The 19,500-nt window shown below is 45.8% G+C and overlaps 5 protein-coding genes across 5 annotated transcripts; 1 reads left to right on the forward strand and 4 right to left on the reverse strand.

The window, feature by feature from the left end:
* Positions 1-2,700: 2,700 nt before the first annotated feature.
* On the forward strand, positions 2,701-4,536 carry GL218_02582 (Serine/threonine-protein phosphatase 6 regulatory ankyrin repeat subunit B; the record flags this gene model as incomplete). The annotated part of the gene is made up of 1 exon (XM_033579110.1): positions 2,701-4,536. One exon carries the CDS (start codon positions 2,701-2,703, stop codon positions 4,534-4,536), a length of 1,836 nt encoding a protein of 611 aa, XP_033438083.1.
* Positions 4,537-7,361: 2,825 nt separating this feature from the next.
* GL218_02583 (uncharacterized protein) lies at positions 7,362-7,871 on the reverse strand (the record flags this gene model as incomplete). The annotated part of the gene is made up of 2 exons (XM_033579111.1): positions 7,362-7,742; positions 7,803-7,871. The coding sequence occupies 2 exons, from the start codon at positions 7,869-7,871 to the stop codon at positions 7,362-7,364; spliced, it is 450 nt and encodes a 149-aa protein (XP_033438082.1).
* Positions 7,872-10,826: 2,955 nt separating this feature from the next.
* Positions 10,827-11,479, reverse strand: GL218_02584 (uncharacterized protein; the record flags this gene model as incomplete). Its single annotated transcript, XM_033579112.1, has 3 exons — positions 10,827-10,899; positions 10,975-11,138; positions 11,240-11,479. 3 exons carry the CDS (start codon positions 11,477-11,479, stop codon positions 10,827-10,829), a joined length of 477 nt encoding a protein of 158 aa, XP_033438090.1.
* Positions 11,480-12,938: 1,459 nt separating this feature from the next.
* Positions 12,939-15,983, reverse strand: GL218_02585 (Vacuolar membrane protease; the record flags this gene model as incomplete). Its single annotated transcript, XM_033579113.1, has 3 exons — positions 12,939-14,463; positions 14,513-15,430; positions 15,478-15,983. The coding sequence occupies 3 exons, from the start codon at positions 15,981-15,983 to the stop codon at positions 12,939-12,941; spliced, it is 2,949 nt and encodes a 982-aa protein (XP_033438089.1).
* Positions 15,984-17,018: 1,035 nt separating this feature from the next.
* On the reverse strand, positions 17,019-19,149 carry GL218_02586 (Branchpoint-bridging protein; the record flags this gene model as incomplete). The annotated part of the gene is made up of 6 exons (XM_033579114.1): positions 17,019-17,591; positions 17,644-17,958; positions 18,014-18,252; positions 18,417-18,634; positions 18,701-18,911; positions 18,978-19,149. 6 exons carry the CDS (start codon positions 19,147-19,149, stop codon positions 17,019-17,021), a joined length of 1,728 nt encoding a protein of 575 aa, XP_033438088.1.
* Between the last annotated feature and the right edge of the window lie 351 nt (positions 19,150-19,500).

The raw sequence follows: 19,500 nt of genomic DNA on the forward strand, positions 1-19,500 counted from the left end.
TCTCAACTGAAACTGCCCTACAACTACAGGTAAGCTGGAAGAAATTTGCCTGGGTGAATCCCATCAGATTCTAAGCTGCCTGTGAATTATTAAACAATTAACGTCGGCGGCAGGTTTTCGACAAGTATTCAGCTACCGTGGGCCTTCCATTTGAAATTCAGGTTGGGATTGCCAAACCGCACATGGAATTGACACACGAACCCAAACATAATCGTACTTTTCAGGGTCTCTACGATGATCTAGGACGTGAGCCGTATCGTAAGCTTTATTCTTGCAACATACAAACTAAGCAGTTATTAATGATATGAAGCAATCAACCCCGATTTTTTAATCGAAAGCCTACCTGCCCTCCTATTGGATGCCTCTCCATTATTCCCACAACGGTGCGATGCAAAAGCCGAAAAGAGTTTTGGTATTGAAAAAATGGATGTATTTCAAAAATGGATGAACAGGAGAGATTCTTGCATCCTATGCTTCTATGGGAACGAGATTCCCAAACTTGAATCGGTAGCTTGGCAGGTGTACGACATTCTTCACAGTAAAAAAACAAAAGATGAAGTCATACATTTCAAATTCGATTCATCCGATCATCGCTTCAACACAATTCTATCTATGCTCTCAACCATCCTGAGTCAACTCACAAGTAGGTACTGTGTTAGCAACGGCCCCCTAGTGGATAAGTTCCTCAGGGGAATACTAAGATCGAATATTAGGAGTGAGAAACTCCTCTTCCAGTGTTGGATAGAGCTACTCCTCAAAGGAACTTCTATCCCCACGACGTATATTCTAAGCGGGATAGACCAGTGCAAAGGACCAGTCAGGTGGTTTTTGAAATCGCTTGTTCAAGCTACTGCTGCGTCCGAAAGGTCATTCAAAATTTTCATCGTTTCAGTGCCTACACCTGAAATCAAAGAAGTGTTGGAAGACATGCCCATATTGAGCGTTGACTCCGCACCCGCGAGTGCCCATAATGCCTCTGACTGTGTTCCCATGAAACCTCCATCAACTTCGGAATATCTTCCGGAACATCATTCAAATTTTGTACAACCGAGTCCAGAGGATTCGATTATATCTAATCGTGGCCTGAAACCGAACACTCCCCAGACTTTTAATACTGAGCCTTCGGGGGGAATAGTGGCTGACAACGAGAACTCACTTTCGTCTAACCGCCAGGTCACAGTAGGTTTCTGTGCTGCTACAGAAACTAAATTTCTGGCAGTTATGAGCTCTATTCCCCCTTGTTTGAGGCCACTATGCCATTGCGCCCTCGCGTTGTTGCTTGGCTCACTTGAGCCTCTGACTTGGTCACAGATAAGCACCTTACTTGATAAATTTGATAAGGGGCGAAGTCTTAGTACACATATCCTCAACTATCTTGGGCCATTTATTTTAGAGGTAGATGGATCGATAAAGTTACTATATCCAATAGTCCAGATGTTATCTAGTCGCGCAGACGGGACTTCACAGAACAATTGGTATAACTTTTCGACGGACGGCGATGTTCATGCTAAGATAGCAATGCTATGTATATCATATCTACGTTCCGATATTGTTCAGGGCGGACTAAACTACATCTTAGACCCTCAAAACCAGAGTTCCAACCAAGAGATCGATGCGGTAATTAACACCGAGAGCCCGCTCTGGTACGCAACTGCTCGATGGCCAGATCATTACCATTTAGCAACAGCACTGCCACCTCTCAAGGAGAAAGTTCTTGAATTTTTTGGAACTGATAACAAAAATGCCCTCTGTAACTGGGCTAAACTTTATAGCTATCTTTCGAGCTCAGAAACACCCTTGTCAAGCTTTTGTTTATCCCCCCTTACCATCGCCTCGGGCCTTGGAATGAGTTGTCTTCTGGATGGTTTGGTTGATCGTTGCAAGGATGATTTGATACCAGCCATAAGTGAGGCTGCACGCAATGATTATTTGGAAACCTACAAGGCTCTTGTGCAAAAGCTGGAGAGCATTGACCAACTGAAACCAGAAGTCCTCGAAGCAGCGCAAATGGGAGGTACAAGATGCCTTAGCGAGATTGTGATCCATTCAAACCTTGCCAAGAACAAGGATTTAAGGCCACCATCTCTTTTATACCTTATTACTCTTCTTGGCATAACGGAGCCGCTCAAGGTACTGATCAGGATTATCAAGAACGAGCCAGCCGGCCAGAAGCTACTTAACGAAGCCCTTCACGCTGCCGTTTTGCAAGGTGATCTCTCAATTGTTAAACATCTTGTCAATGATGAAGGAGATGATAATTCTACTATGGAGCGTGACGAAACTCATCTTCTTACGGCGTGTACGATGGGCCACATTGAAGTTTGCAAATTCTTGCTCGGTGATAAACCACGCATTAATGCCATTGACGAGTCGTTCGAGTCGCCACTGGTAGTTGCGTGTACATTTGGCAAGAATGCAATAGTAGAATGGCTTTGCAAGGATCAATCCCTAGTATTAAATGCGGATTCAGATACAGGGAAAGCAGCCCTTATTTGTGCCCAAAATGGCTTTACTAAGAGTCTGGACGCATTGTTAGGTTCTGCAACTCATAGTGACATCTCTCTGCAGTTGCTTGTTCATGCTGTCGAAGGTGGCTACACTGATATATGCCGGCTTTTGCTTAAATCCAGCATAGTGATCGATCGTGAAGAAGCTGGTCGCTTATTTAGGGATGCGGCTACTCATGATGACGATAAATTAATGGACTTGCTTATGACGCACTTATCAGAAACCGGAACAGCCGATTGTGAAGAGGAGAAAATTCGCGAAAATAATCTTGCCCATCACGCAATCGTCGTATTGAATATTGCTGCCGGAAGGAATTTTTTGAGCTTAGTGGACTATATCCTTCAATGGGGAGCCAAAGAATGTATCGAGGATCATTCCAACTTATTCGAAGCAGCAAAAGCTGGGCATTTCAAAGTTGTGCAACGGCTTATTGATGCCGGTGCGGACCGGGTCCGTGCCGAAGATTGGGTACCTATCTTGCAGGCTTGTGACTCTGTCGAAGTGATATCCCTTTTACTTAATAAGAGCTCTAAACCCGAAATCAACATGGTGACGCGTAATGGAACGGCTCTGCAGGTGGCGTGCTGTCGCCATTCTTCTGAAATGGTGGAACTCCTCCTAAAACATGGGGCCAACCCCAACCAGGAGATGGGAAAGTTTAGTTGGGTCGATCATCCACTGATACAAGCGGTCAACCAAGGCTTTGCTGAAATTGTCCGAATGCTTCTCGAAGCCGGCGCAAATGTCGATGCGCGTACAACCAACGACAACACCCCACTTCACTATGCTCTATATTCATCCAAAATAGAAAGCAACGATGCTTGTTTGCGAACACTTCTTGAATTTTCCCCAGAGCTAGACTTCCAGGACCGCCAAGGAGACACGGCTCTGAATTGTTTAGTCAAGACAACACCAGTACTCTCAGTCCGCTTATTGCTCAATGCTGGTGCTGACCCCGAAATCCCTAATGATGAAGACCTCACTCCTATATTTCATGCAATCCAGATGCAAAACTTCGACGTAGCCCAGTTTCTAATCAAAAAGGGTGTAAGTATCAATTTCTCTGCCGGAGAGATTGGCGGTCCGATCCATCTAGCATGTAAAGAGAACTCACTAGATCTTATCGACGTTCTAATTAAACATGGAGCGGACGTAGACTTGATGGCAGATGGTTTTGTAGGAACGCCACTCCAGTCAGCTTTTTCACATTGGGACGACCACGACCTCCAAAAGAACATCGTCAATAGGCTACTAGATGCCAAAGCCGACGTGAACAGAAAAGGTGGTCGATATGGCTACACTATCAACTTCGCGTTCTTGGTGTGCCCACCGGAAATTGTTCAGTTGCTGCTTAATAGCGGTGCGGATACTGATGTGGAGGACAGATATGGCAGAAATCCTGCTCATTTGGCATCATTGCGCACAATTACTCATGTTGAGAAATTACAGAGTTCACCCCAGCTTTTCCAGCGTAAAGATCATTTAGGGAGAAATGCGTTGCATTATGCTGTTGGCAGTGGCCGCCTTGATGTTGTTAAAAGAGTCTTCGAAATTTGTAAGGGTGATATTGATGTAAGAGACATGGATGACTGGACACCACTGATGTGGGCTGCCAGATGCCACCAGAAACCGAGTGATAACTATTTTGGGGGCCAAAATGGTGCCGAAAACGAGGAAATAATCCAGTTCCTTGTAAAAACCTGTGGTGCTGACATTAGGGCCCGCGGCCGAGGTTGGGATAGAGAATGGTCACCATTGAAGCTAGCTAGGTATCACGGAGCTTCTCAGACTATCCGGGATCTCCTTTCTCCCCTTTCTCTCCGACATGAGAACATAAGTGGCCCTCCCGATGAAGAAGTCCCACAGAATATACATCACGGAGAAGTAAACACACTACATGACCAGGAAACAAATTCCAGCCCATTTTTGGAGTCGGATAAGAAATTCCACAGGTCCAAAACAGCACGCGAACATCAAGATCTTTACTGCGATTCGTGTCTCTATGTGAGTTTTATCGATTCTTCTTGAGATGACCTATTACTTTTCTTCAAGAATCTGCCTGGTTGGCCTAAATGGGGCAGCCAGTTATACTTATACTAACTTCGTGCATATAGTCGATACGAGGAGTATATTTTAGATGTCTAGAATGCTTAGGTTATAATCTTTGCTTCAAGTGTTATTTGCGGCGAGAGGAGCTACATGAAGATCAATTTTTTGAGGACTTCAGCGATGATTACGAATCGAGCACTACAAATTCACAGGAGAGTTGCGTATAAGCACGATCGCTTTTGTAGCAAGCATTGGTTTTTTATCTAAGAACCTAGAATCTGAAGGGATACGTTCACCTAATTAGCGCAACTATGACGGTATTAGTTCGAGAATGAAAAAAATATTAAGGTAAAGGAATTCTTTTCGTCCAACTGTAGCAATATTATAGGGCTACCTCATAGAAAAAAAAACACATCAACACATAATAATCCTTCGCAAACGTAGAATACTCGATTAGCAGTTTGGATATTATTCAAATACCCAAACAATACTATTACTCGAGGTTACCCCCCGGGTAATACGAAAGCCTAAGGTTTACACCGCACTATAGCAGGTATTTATCAAATATTATATCTTTGGTAAATATTAGGATAAATTAAACTATAAATAACTGTTAACCTTTCGCCCGTTTATATACCCTCTTACCAAAACGTTACACGCATCTTATATACCCATTCCTAACAAATCTACTTCTAAGTTTAACCCTGCTAATGTACGAAGTTATCACAATCTCTAGTAACCTCGAACTTTTTCCATTTTATCAAACCCTAAGTCATTTATACCCTAATAAGATTTTACTTCTTTTATCATTTCTTTTTTCTTCTATTTCTTACTACGTTTTATAAAGCAGGAAAAACTTGCATAATGTAATAAGGCATACATCCCGAACAAGAAATCCTTACTCGCATTTAACACAATATCCTAAGGTATAAACATTAGGCATAGGGACAGAACAATGTCTGTAGAAGATTCTTGATTTAGAAATACCTCGTTAAGGATACAAGCTAAGTGTTCGAATATAAGCATTAAACACTTTCTTTATTCTAACAGTCGGTGTCGAATATTAGAGCGCCACAGCCCCGAAATCCCCATGATAGATTTTGTATATTAGGAGGTAGACTACCCGCACCAAACGGCATTATTTTTATGACTCCCGAGACTTATTTTATCCTTTAATTCGACTCTATACATATAATTCTCACCAAGCAAAATCTCTCTTTTGAAAATCATGACTGGCAGATTGACTCCAGTGAGACCCAGGTTATTCCTGAGCGCAATGGAGAGGCCGCGTAGAAGACGACCTACGCCACCAATGCCACAATGGGTAAACACAGTGATGAAGCGAACAGCAGAAGAAAGTTCAGAACAGCGACCACCAGTCAAGCGGAGAACAGAACCGCCAGTACCAGAGCCAGAGCCAGAGCCAGAGCTAAGACCAACAGAAGATCCAGCACCATCGAATCTGCCTGTGGCGCCTTCGGAGGCATCGTCGAGACAAAATCAAGGAATGGTGACCCCAGAAGATGTACCGGAGGAGGTGGTGCAAGAAGTACAAGACTATGGAACTCAAACGGGACCGATAAGAAGCGCAGAAGAACAGGACCAACAAGAGGAAGATGACCGTGAATTGCCTCCGTTGGCTGATTGTAAGTAACTCATTCCCCATTTTCCTCCCAGCTTTTCTGCATCTGCAAATTGACGATAGACGAGCCCTTTAATCTTTTACCTAACGAAGTAATTGCTAATTTCCATTCTAGTTTTATATCGGTTTAGTTCGGGATACGCCGTGATAAGAAACTACGTGGACAGAGGCCTCTGCGGCGTACAATCATTAGTTGATAGTCTATGTTGCCAAGAGATCCTCTATCCTGAGGCCCGGGTTCCGACCATCGAAGATCTATTAGACATATATCGGCAGAACGTAAGCATAGGCACATATAATGTCTCATTCGAGGTCACCCCAGAAGACCGAGACATGCCAGGTCCGTACCAAGCCGAGATATTATCACATGTTATAAGCGAATGGAGCCGCCTTCACAGTAGCCCATCATCTCAGCCATATGTGGAAAGCGGAGCGAGTCGCCCTCGACGAGGGGTTCCGCCCTTAGTAGCTGGTTTTTACAGCGAAGGCGAAAGGCCTTTTTCGATACAGGCAACTCAACCCGGAACTCGAATTGTTTGGATTTACAACTCTGGTAACCACTGGGAAGGTATTAGGCCAGCTTGGATTCCAACGTCCATCAATGACATATTTAGAAATTACGGACATGAATTATTCCGGAACGAAACTGCACCACAATGGTTTGTCAACCTCGTCCAACAGAGAGAGGCCCCGGTACAGATATTTCCGAGATTTCGACGATTAGCTGTAAAGGGACGACACTCTGCAGCAGCATATGTAGAGGAACAGCGCCAATCATCCGGAGGGTCAATATCACAGGCACAGGCGCAATCCCTGTCACTTACGGCGTCACAAGCACTGGATAGATTGGAAAGGTTATACCGGTCAAGACGGAACAGGTATGGACGCAGATATACAGACAGATTTCGAGAAACATGACAAGTCCCAGGATCTTAGTAAATAGGCAAAGTCATGGTCGATATATATTCAATAGATTCCGCTAATTAGCGGCAGTGAATGAAAATATTACAACTCTTTCTTTGACCCCTCCCCTTAATGCCACCACAAACACGACTCATCCTCCGCTCCCCCACAATACAATACAACACAACACAATACAACACAGCACACCCCGTTCAAACCACCACGTCTAAGCTATCCAATCGTCACGACTCCTCGTGACTCATTTCTGGCAGTTACCAACGGTGTGCGTAACACTCAGGCAAGTCGAGCAGTCGTATCCGTAGATAGACAAGTCCTTGCAGTAGGTGTCATCCGGGCAAGACTGGCTAGGGCAGCTCTTCTCCTGGCGCGCATCGAGGGGGCTTGGCTGGCGCGGCTTGGAGGTCTGCTCGATAGCCTTGGATTTGGCGAGCTTGGCCTCGGCGAGAACATCTGCGCTGGGGTCCTTTCCGAGTGAGCCCTTGTCGTCGAGCCTCGCGTAGTCCACCACGTTGAAGTTCTTGTCGAAGGCGCGCACGACATTGTCAGAGCCGACGTGCACGAAGCCGGCGCCTGAGACGTCGCGCTTTAGGTTGGGGAGCACGTCGCTGACAGATCGAAGCTTTGGTTAAGTATTAGTCTTGATGCTCTATACCTAAGGGACATGTTTTTCTAGTCATACCTGGTTGGCCGATGGGACAGCGGCAACGAGGCCAGCAGCCATGAAACCGAATGCAATGGAGAACTTCATTATGATAGAAGGATTTGGTTCGGTGTTTAAATTGAAGATATGGCTGGAAAGTCTTAAGAGGCTGATTGGGATTGCAACAGAGATGTTCTTGCTGATGACATTGAGACCAAGAAATCAGGACTCTTCGCCTTTGCTTTATAGCAACAACCCCTTAATTGATCGACAGTTCCTTTATCCATTTTACTCAACACCTACCAGCGCAATTTCACAGGCGTCGCGATCAACAGAGCGTGTGCTCCTAGCCGGGGCGAACCACACAGTAGGAACCACGAGTGTGGCGCCGTGAACCCTTCATAGGGCTGGATATATGTACATACTCGGCGGTGTGGCGTGGCGGTAAGCTTATGACAAGGACCCGGCGCACCAGCCTATTGGCGAGAATAACGACCGGGCTCGTAATACAAGACCCGATAGAAGCACGACCCCATCCCGCGGACTTCATATCCAATCAAAACTTATATTTGGTTGAACTATGGTACCGCTATTAGCACTAAGATCATCGGTGTTGATAATATCTATTCACAGGGCTATGCTAGAAGGATATTGTGTATTATAAGTTCCTAGTTATCATTGATACTAGAATACGACAACCAATAGGAGACTACAAGGGGGTCTATTGCACTGGAAACCATGTTGATCTGGTTAAAAACTAGATGGGTAGAACGTAAAGTTGACCAATATAATAGTTTTTGATGTATTGAAAAGGCTATTCGAATTGTTCAGAGTCTTTGAGAGACTGGATCCTGCTAAGCATACCAAATGATGTATACTGGCAGTTAACTCGAAGTTATATCGAATAAATGGATAGTTAATACAGTTTTGCTGGACTTCAATTCCATGTCCATAAATAGAGACTATGCAGTTATTTTAGAGCATGCTCAAACTATCGACATAATGGCCACTATTCATAGAGGCTCATTGGTGATATTAATGTATAGGTATTTTTACTTGGAACTTGAAGGTAGCCAGATAGTGAACACAACCCATGTCTTAATAAAATACAAACTCTATTGTAAGAAAGCTTTGTAGCAAATGGGCAATTGTAGTGACAAGAATCATCTAGAATCCATCGCAGATTTTCTGTACTGAATCAAGGATGCACAATCTGGTTAAACTTCACGAAAGCAACAAAAATGTCAAGATGTAAAGTTAGATAGGCAAACCAACTTGTAGGAGTCTAAGTGTGTGTCCTTAGAAGTCTTTGATATGCTGATTGTCTAAGATACCTGCAGATCTCATTTAGAGCTTTGATTATGCTGCAGGTGAACCTGAGATTGCCTAGACATGCAGAAAGCAACGTGAACACTCAACAAACATGAGCAAAGGAGATCAATCAGTAGGTTTCACGACACCCTTAAAGAAAAGACGCAAATAGTGAAATGGATAGAACCCATTAGAATATGTAGCTTCTATGCCATCTAGAAATATATATGTTAGCCCTACCGACCTCATGTCATCTATCTTGGCTTTCCAACTTACAACAAATCACCCCCTTGAGTAACGTAACAACATTGCAAAGACCATTTACTAGACATCACACACTTACTCCATAAAACCACGATGTCAGACCCTAACAAACCAACCCCTCCCACATCCTCTGGCTCCGGCCTCTTCTCGCACTTATACACAACCCACGGCCCAGGGACTTCCACGAAATCCAACACCCCATCTCCGCGCCCAAAAACTGTTCCCACCACGGACAACACGCCAGAGAAGCCCTCCAAAGACTCATCGACCCCCCAAGCGCAGACCCCCCGTCCCCCGCGGACATCCTCGGGCTCGCCCCCCTCCGGCAGTCCGAACCTCGCCAGCCCCACGCCAACCGCAACAACCCGGCCCACGAAGACAGCCCTCGCAACCGGATCCTCAGGCAGCAGCAGCAGCAGAAGCAGCAGCAGTTATCCGCGGAGCATAATCCCAGACACTCCCAGCAGATCCTCGCTGTTCTTCGGCTGGAGCCCGAGACGAGACGTAGCCAGACCGTCCGTGATCCCGCAACCGGCACAGCCGGAGGGGGAGGAGTATGCGCTGCGTGGGGGGGGGTATGTGGGGATGTTGGATGATGATGAGGATAAGAGCAAGGAGGAGGAGGGGAAGGAGAAGGAGAAGGAGAAGGAGGGTGAGGATAAGGATGAAAAGAAGACGGACGAAAAGGTCGATCAGAAGGTGAATGAGAATAAGGAAAAGTAGATTGGACGAGATAGGAGCACTGTAGCTTGGTAAAGAGAGAAGCTTGCTTCATGTTTATTGCGGAGGGATTAGGGGTTACGCATTGATACATTGGTTGAGCCTTGGGAACTGATATTTGTCTATTTGATAATAACCTAAGGACACGGGGACGGACCGCTCATTTGACTGAAGCTTCCAATGATAGACATGGAAAATGGCGGGAAAGATATACTAGGTTAGCATTCGCATCGACTGAATGTGTACGTTCATTATTGTATGGTGTTTGCTACATTTGAGTTCTAAACAGTGAATAGTTGTGGCAATTCTATTTGGACTTCCGTATTGATTGACTTTAAGAATCCATATGATTGATGTACTCTCAATTATTATGGTGCATCAAGTATGAATAGGGGTCATAGCGACTGTCCCTTTGTATCAAAATGTCCCAACTCATAAGCAATATGACCGAAACCGAAAGACAAATTTAAGAAGTAAGTTTATATACCAAAACAGCAAACAAGTATACACAATTCCAAAACCAACCTTTTTCATTCGCCAAGATCACTCCTCACACTTTGCGCAAGTTACTTAAACATAGTAGGTGCAATATTTTGTTTTTTGTCTTTAGCAAGAACCAATTACGATAGCCTCAACTTTTACAGACAAGACACCATAACTTCCATCATAATTAATCCTTTGTCGCCTGCTACTCTACATCTACCCTGCTTGCATCAGGTGCCTAATACCCCCAAAGTAACAACGCCTCTCCTACTCCAAGAAATTGCCTTACTCGGCACAAATATGGTTCCAACCACCAACCATAGTCTCCTCGTTAGCAACGAAGGCTTCAGGTTGCAGCCTATACGTGATCATGTCAGCCCATACATCCCGGTATACCAATGCGCATGCTAGAGATAGATATATCAAAACTTACAACTCGTCGAAACAAGTACAATACGAGCCAATATTATTCCCCTCGCCAGCATAATTGACAAAGAAGCTACCGGCGCCGGAAACCCCGGCGTTATTGCAGTAGTACTGGCACTTGAACTGGGCATAAGCGAAGCCGGACTCTACCGGCTCCGGGACACCAAAGGTCTGTTCACATAATATCGTTAGCCGTGTTCTCTTAGATCCCCCTCCTCCTCCCCTTTTTATTTCATATTATACATAGTAACATATAAGACTGGTGTACTCACATAAGTGCCGATGACGTGGCTCTTGGACCACGCCTCCTCGGGCTGGTATCCATCCTGGAACGCCACCGTCGGCACGGCTGGGGCGTAGTTGATAGTGTATCCGGCCGTTACGACGGGAGCGCCTGTTGTGCAGGGAGCTGCCGCGGGAGTAGGAGCTGGGGCCTGAGTGGCCGGGAACGCGAGTCCCGCCGCGGCGACTGCCACGATCGACAGCACGGTTCGCAAAGTGAGGCTTCCCATCTCGACAAATTTGGATTTACTAAGGTATGAATTATGAGAAATTGTTGAATGCTTAGGAATTTCTAGGAAAGTGGAAGCTTAGAAAGTCTCTAGGTTGTATTATAAGTAGATACGGTTCGACGCTAGGAGAGTGAATAGGTAGAGCGAAGATGCGGGAGTTAGTGATAGATATTAAGCCAAGTGAGCTTGTATGATTCTAAAATTAAGACTTATGGTATGACAGAGATGACAGTCTGATGTCAAAGTCCCTAGGAACAGGGGTGAGAAGATCGGCACTGCGAGGTAGTGCCTGTTACTTGGAAGCGAAGATAAAAAAAGGGTACTTTTTCGGCCCTGGGCGAGGGCAATCAATGTAAGGCACACAAACGGGTACTAACTAATAAGGAAAGTTGCAGACATCTTCCCCTACTTCCACCTACATAGACTCCGTGACACCTTCTCGATTCATTTATCTCGATTGATTTAATTTGACTTGGGGAAAGGCTTGGGGAAGGCTGCATGACATAACGTCCTAAAACCTGTCGATCATTCTTCATCGAGGAAGTCAGACCATTACACTACGGCCACTACGGGAACAACCCTCTCCATAACTAACTGGAATGACGAATATAATAAAATCTTTGCATCTTCCGAACGGAATTTTCTTGTCTCGAATCCCTAAACCTGTAAACTGCAAGTATCACGTCAACTACACATCAACGTTCCCTTGTAAATAGGCAAAATGCAACCTGGGGTAATATGGGATAAAGATTATTGAACTAGGTTCACGCGTCTGATTGGAACGTGGGGAAATACTCCGGCACATTCTGGGCATCTGGGTTGGTGGCTTTATATGGAAATGTTACGCCGCAAACATGATCAGCAACCCACCAACTCGTTATTGGGCCATGGCTGTGACGCTGGGAAACGTATGGGAGAGCATTGAAATCGGAAGCCACCCAAAAAGGGCGGTCCAGATTCGACTAATAAGAGCCATTGTCCTGTCGATCATTCTAGAAGTTGAGGAATAGAGTTGTAGGTAGTATAAGGCAGCTTAACCGAACCAACTACCCTTGAGACATCGAGGTTCGAGAACAGAGATGGATGTGATTTATTACCGTATTACTAACTGAGCATAATTGCATCGGGGAGATAAGGGACGACTCGTGAGACAATGGCTTCATCGAGGCCCTTGTTATCGTGGGAAAAAGGTAGGTTATGTGACATTACCCAGCTGCAACCTTATCAATATAGAAGCAAACGCCAACCATGCAATGTGTCCATACTCCATTAATACAGACCGGCTTGTTGTCCCTCGTCGACTTCGTAATCTGCAACATTAAAACATTCGACATTGCTAAGGTGTGTTATGTAAAGTAAACCGGTGTAAGTTATCAGATCGGCTGTTCCTATGTTGTTGGTGGCGAGACCCATTGCGTACACACAGAACTACCAGTGCCAAGTAACTATACATCCATATTCATGCTTTGAATGCTTTCCTCCCTTCGCATAAACCTGATGTTAATTTGGTGAGAGCCACCCATGTAGGGGAATACTTGAGTCCCTCATCGTAGGCAGGAATCGTACCGGGAGTGTTCACATCATCCCAACTGCATAGAATACTACCGTCGATTCCAGTGCTTGTAGCCGAACCAGCTTCCCATTGAACATCAACCTTCCATGGTGTACTCCAATCTCGGCGATAGAGTTTGATCTTAGTGAGACCCGCTTCCGGTATACCACCAAAACGCTCGTGGGGTTGGTTGCCATTGACTGTAAATGAGGAAATAGGCTTGTCAAACGCAATAGCGCACGACCTACTGTCTCTTGCATCGATTTCAAAAATGGCCTTGGTCTCATCCTTTGCACGGGTGATATTGAAATCCAACCAGCTGCTAAAGCCTTTTTGTGGGGGAATTCCACTGGGCAATGCCTTAATCACGTTAGGCGGGACATCCGAACCGTCATAAGAGCAGGTAACTAAACCATTACGCAGACTCCCTTTCGAAGTACACTCAACTTCTTTGCCAGCGGCAGACGGTAGTTCGGCGATCGTCTGTTGGACGTATTCTTGCAGGCCAGCATAATGGACCTTGGTCACACCAGTATCAAGGTCGACAGTCTGCTGGAAATAAATTTTGTATCTGTTATTTTCAGAGAAAGGGGGGGCTGCTAGGTTGTAAACTAGCGTGCCAATGAATACCCCGAGGAGTACCATCGGTACGTGGTGAGTAACCCGGTGTGTGAATGGAGTAATGGGTAATAATAGAAATATGCTGAAGAATGCCGTCATAAGGTATGGGACTAAGAGGCTTGATCCATCAGCGCCCGTTTGGGAAACAGAGGCCACTAGTGTCAGGCCATGTTGGCCGATAAGAATGATCAAAAACGGCCCTAGGATGAGGAATTGAAGGGCCCAAAGCCAACTTGGGAGATTTGCCGACCATTGTTGCTCATACTCGTACGGTTGGTTTTCGTCTCTCTCGCTTGATCTCGCTTTATTTATGATAGCCGATATTGAACGACGGTATGTAGTAGCAAACGTCGTCCGTCGAGTGCCCGCGGGGGTACCACCAACAAGAGGGGTCGTCTCTGTTGCCGGGGATTGAGATTCAACTTCTTCATCCTCGTTGTCGTTAGAATTGAGCTCATCTCGACTTGGAGAGATTAAAGCGTCGGCATGTGGGACATTAATAAGATGGTCTCTGATTTCGTGTTCGTCGTGTACTCGCTGCGCAAACGACGCTTTCGTGGGCAGGGCAAACAGCTCGCAAAGCGCGACAAAAGAGGAAAGAAACACAGCAGAATGGAAGAAGACGAATACGTATCCAGCTGCGATTCTAAAGCGATCTTCAAAAACGGTATTCGCGACTGAAATACCCCATGCGATGAGGAATAGCCAGAAGATGGAGTATCCCCGGTGAAGGGCGCTGGGTCGAGCGAAATTCGCCCCTGCCATAATGGTCCAAAAGGCGAAATAGAAAAGCGATACCATCATCGCCCAACTATAGTCATGTCAGCATCCTCCTAAAATAATAATCGTTCAAGACCTACACAGTATATTCGCTGCTGTATATGATCATCGGGTTGATCTTTGTGATTAAGTATGCGGAACCGACAACCAACGCCCCAGCAACACCCAAAGCAAAAGGAAACCTGAATAGACCTTTTCGACCACCTAGCAGAACCGGATCAAGGTCAGATCCTTCATAAGCAGATCGCCTTGCCGAGAAAAAATAGTACTTATCGTTACGCACTAATATGTACGTTAAACCAAGGAGTATTAGGGGGGTGGCTATTAGCAAGGTCAGAGACCACGCAAACAAAGTCCGCAGCTCAAAAACAGCAAACGTCTGTCCGAATATATCGAACCAGACGCCATCGTTTCCTCTACCATTCCACGCTTTCTTTCGATCGCCGTCAGGGCGGTCTCCGATGAACGTGTTACCAGTATCTCCAGAGAGGCTTTGCATCGTGTGCAGAGAGCTGCTGAGCATGTGCCAGAGACTGGCTCTTGATGCATGCTTGGCGTCATCTTGGTTAGTATGATACCTGGCACGAGGTCGGTAGAAAGCCATGTCTAATCCCCTTAACCCAAAAACCCCGTCAAAGACTATATAGTCGGTGTTGCTTTTTATAGCCCCAAGTCCGAATGCATCAGATGAGATTACAGTCCCGAATGGGTTTTTGGTACCCCTGTAAGCATTAGTTACTTCAGCGTCAGTTGTGCGAAACAGATTAGCCCGACCACCAGCACCGGCGCCCTCGAGATTTAAGAATGTGTGGCAGAAAGGCAAGAGAGGGCTATTGATGAAAGCTTGAGCGCCCCATAGTCCATCCTCCTCGTTGTTGTTGAATAGGGCAACGATACCTCTCTGGGGTCGGTTTTCCGGTCGTGAAAAGTAATCGACTAGTGCTATTAAAGTAACGCAACCCATTCCGTCATCTGTAGCACCATATCCAGAGGAAACGCTATTCTAATGTTAGCTCAACACTACGCAGTATCTGACAAGACGTACGAGTCGTAGTGGGCATTCATTAGAACGCCTCCCTTTCCTATAACTTTGTCTGACGTTACGGAGTCATCCTCCCACCACAGACCTTGCGGATCATCCTTGCCTCGAATGTATACTATAACATTTGTACCTTCGAAGTAGGTACCGGTAGAACTTGATGCTCCAAATACGATATTGGCTGTAGTGATATTTGAAATGTTGTCTGCGAATACGACCATGCTCGAATCATTCGCCCCATTGCGCTCTTTGATATCATTTAATTCTAGTAAGAGCCAATCGTGAATCTCATCATTTTTCTGGCTGTTGAACGGATGGTAGTCGCGAGACAAGACGGATAAGTCAAGCCAAGATTTAGTGAGGTTAAGACCGGAGTAGAGTGTCGGATTGCTTGGAGGAGGCGGGACGGTTTCGTGGACGATGAGTAACGGAATGAGTAGAGCGACATAAGCGATCGTGGTCCAGAATGTTACAGCGAATGGCTTGAAAGCGACCGGGTTCGATACAGCCATGATTGGCTATTGGCTGAGTTGGAAGACTCTGCTAGTTCACCTACAGGATGAAATACCTCCAAAATTATAAGGCTGCAGAAAAAATAAACAATCAAGGACCAGTGAAGAGAGTCAGACAAGCTCTAGGTGGGGATAATAAACATCCCAAGAGACGCAGACACGAGAGCAGTGAACAGTAGGGCACATATACTGAGGCACAGTACAGAGGATGACGAATGTATTAATTAGGTTGATGCATGCGAAGATATATTGATGTTTATGTCTGGAGGGATCTGATTGTTCATCGAGTTGTTGTCGACGTTTTATAAATTACTCCATTCTTATTTCGCAATTGCCTTAACTGTTGTTGACTTAAATGCATGATCTGAAAGTAAAAGGTCGTTGTGGAGTTGGAGAGAAGGTTGGTAGAAGTTGCAGGTTACGACATTAGAGCAATTGTCAGAGCAATTAGAGAGGGGAGTTGGCCCAAGCTCCCGGGATAGAATCGAGAAAAAATGGGTACCTCTAAATACATGTACATAGTAAGTACATGTAAGCTGTACGACACACGAGATCCCTGTCTGTGTTCTGCATAAGTGAAACTATACCTGTACTATGTATGTAGGTACATATTAGGTAGCGTTGTCTATCGAAGGACGCGAGATTCGATAGACAACGCTAATACATAGGCGGCATAAACGCAGCATCTACTAATGCTAGGGACATATTAATCGTCACTTTGATCAAAGCAGGTACACATGGCAAACATTAAAAAAAAAATCCTTATTGCTGTCTACGGATTAGTCCTATAATACATGTGCGCAACCACCCTACCCACGATAACTAGAATCGCGAGCTTATATTCCTTAAATCTGCATGGGATGTGGAAAGGCACTGGTCTGAAATTATGCGTGCGGAACGGTTAGTACTAAAATCAGAAAACAACGCGTAACAACACAATCGTTAGCAGTGCAAGGCAAATTGAACTGGATACGGTGTACCAAGGTCAAGCAAGTTAGTATCGGTACGTCAAGTTGTTCTGTATGCTTCCCACGCTCAAGCACCAGGAGGAGGTGGCGGCGGCTGATCACCAGGAGGTGGCGGAGGAGCATCACCACTAGGTGGTGGAGGGGGAGGTGCCGCTCCGTTTGAGTATTGCTGGATTAGAGCATTAATGTTTCCTGGTGGTAATCCAGGCGGAGCACCGAGAGAACCTCCCGGAGGAGCAAGACCAGGAGGAGGTCCCATACCAGGAGCTGCACCATACCCTGAATAGCCGGGATAGCTGGGGTATTGAGGCTGCCCACTTGAGGCTTGATGCCAAGGTGCGGCTGCTCCAGGGGCTGAACCACTGTTATAATTCTGTCCTTGGCCACCATAATAATCACCCCCACCCCCATGGCTGTCATTGCCACGATGGCGATCGCGCCAGGGAGCAGAACCACCGCCTCCACTTTCGTTGTTCTGATCGTTGTTGCGAGAACGCCATGGAGCAGCAGCGCCTGTCGGACCTCGTTGCCAAGGCTTTGCGTCACCACTCCCGCCATTGTTGTTGTTGTAGGAGCCAGGTGCCGCTTCGATACGAGCTGGAGTTCCGCTGGAGCCACCTCCAAGTTCTTCGAGGAATTGCTAAAGATCCAGTTAGATAATATCCGGCAATTTGTTTGCGATAAACACATACCTCATATTCGCGATCGACGGCATCTCCACTGCCGATGCGACCAGCAGCAGCGCGGGGAGGACCGTCGTTACGCCAGCTGGCACCTTTCTGTCTATCAGGACAATCTCGAGCCATGTGACCGGCGTTTCCGCAGACGCGGCAAATGATGTTGGCCGTGAAGTTCTGCTTCTCGGGACAATCGTACTTTCGGTGGCCAATTTGACCACAGTTTTGACAGGCCTGATTTTCATCATCACGTAGAGTACCGTTCAATGTGGCCAGTTCTCGAAGCTGGTTTCTCTTGAGTTCGTTTTGTCCCTCAGGAATTGACGCAGCCTTATATAATGTTAGCATATAGGTATTTAAAATATAAAGGCCATAGGGAACGTACAGTTTCGATGACATTGTGGATTAGCTTTTTGGCCTTGTTGACTTTTTCCTCTGTGTCCGCCATGATCAAACAATGGAGATCTTCCTCCTGGTTGCTAGCGTGGGCAGCATCAGATCGGCCTTTGCCTTCTTTGACGGAGCCTTTTCCGCGGATGGCAATTTTGGCTCCTGATTCTGATTCCATCTTCTTCAATGTGTTGCCACGAGGACCGATAAGTAAACCAACTTTAGTAAGAAGACCTAAGTGTTAGTATTTGTAGCAAGACGGTTAGAACAAGAGTACGAGCTGGATGAGGCCAATATGTGGCAAGTCATCCATCGAGATATAACGATATTCCAGGCGATATCCTGAACAAGAAGGGGCAAGAACATGGTTAGAAAGGTTAGAGGGTTAGTAATCTCACTGAAGTTAATCTCTGGATAGTCATTGACGGGCACGTAGACCTTCTCTTGGGTCTTAGTAGGGCGCCGGTAGTCCTGGGGTGGGTGGTAGTTAGGAATAGTCTTCATAGCCTTCTCAACAAGCTTGTGTCTCTCATCTTCGAGACGTTTTCGGTAGCGGTATTCTCTAGTGTTAACACGGCGACCATGGTTGTCGTATTGAGGCGGGGGAGATGGGGATCTACGTGAAATGTTAGTTAGAATTGCGCCGGTGATGAAATGCTAGAGGACATAAGGCTAAACGTACCTGTCGCCATCAGCAGGGACGACATCGTTAATGCGCAGCTTCTGGCTAATCTCTTCGATTCGAAGGTGTAGAGTGTAGGCTTCCAGTTGCTCGCTAGTCATGTTGGCCACGATAGCTGTGGGAAGACCCATAAGCCCAGCAGCTTTGTTCTCAGACGCATCACCCCATCGATTTCTCTTCTTTCGGCGTCGAGGGCCATCGGCATCGGTTCCTAAAAGATTTGTTATTAGTTGTTGATCTGTAATGAATACTATATAGTATATCGTGGATGGCTTACTTGGTTCGGGGCTACGACCGCGCTTCAAGTCGCGGTCTCCATTGGAAAGGCTGAAGGTATCGCTTCCATTTTCGCGTTGCTCGATCGCATCGTCTAATTCGCCTCCAAATCGTCGGCTCTTACCGAGAGGGATATTGTTGGATCCCGTAATCCCTTGATTTCTCCACGACATATTGGTAAATTTGCACGTTGAGAAAAAAATATGTCTGAGAGAAATGAGTTGAAGAAACTAGGTTACCTTCAAGGATTCGTTGTTGAGTGGAATTATTTTGAGGCGACTTTTTCCAGGCGCCACGCTTACCTAAACATATTTTTACCTAAACCAAAGTGGAGCAACAGTGACGCTCGAGCCACTACATTCAATATTCGTGATTGGATCAAAAAGGTACGTACCAAAGGACTAAGAGCTGAAATCCAGTCACCCTTGAACACAAACCTTCTCATATGAGCTATGGCCATCTCTACCCCTTTCATCGTATAACTATGATCATATGCCTTAAACCAACATTTCTACGAGATGCAC

This window comes from Daldinia childiae (genome assembly GCF_008694065.1).
Source record: "Daldinia childiae strain JS-1345 chromosome Unknown Scaffold2, whole genome shotgun sequence".
NCBI lineage: Eukaryota > Fungi > Ascomycota > Sordariomycetes > Xylariales > Hypoxylaceae > Daldinia > Daldinia childiae.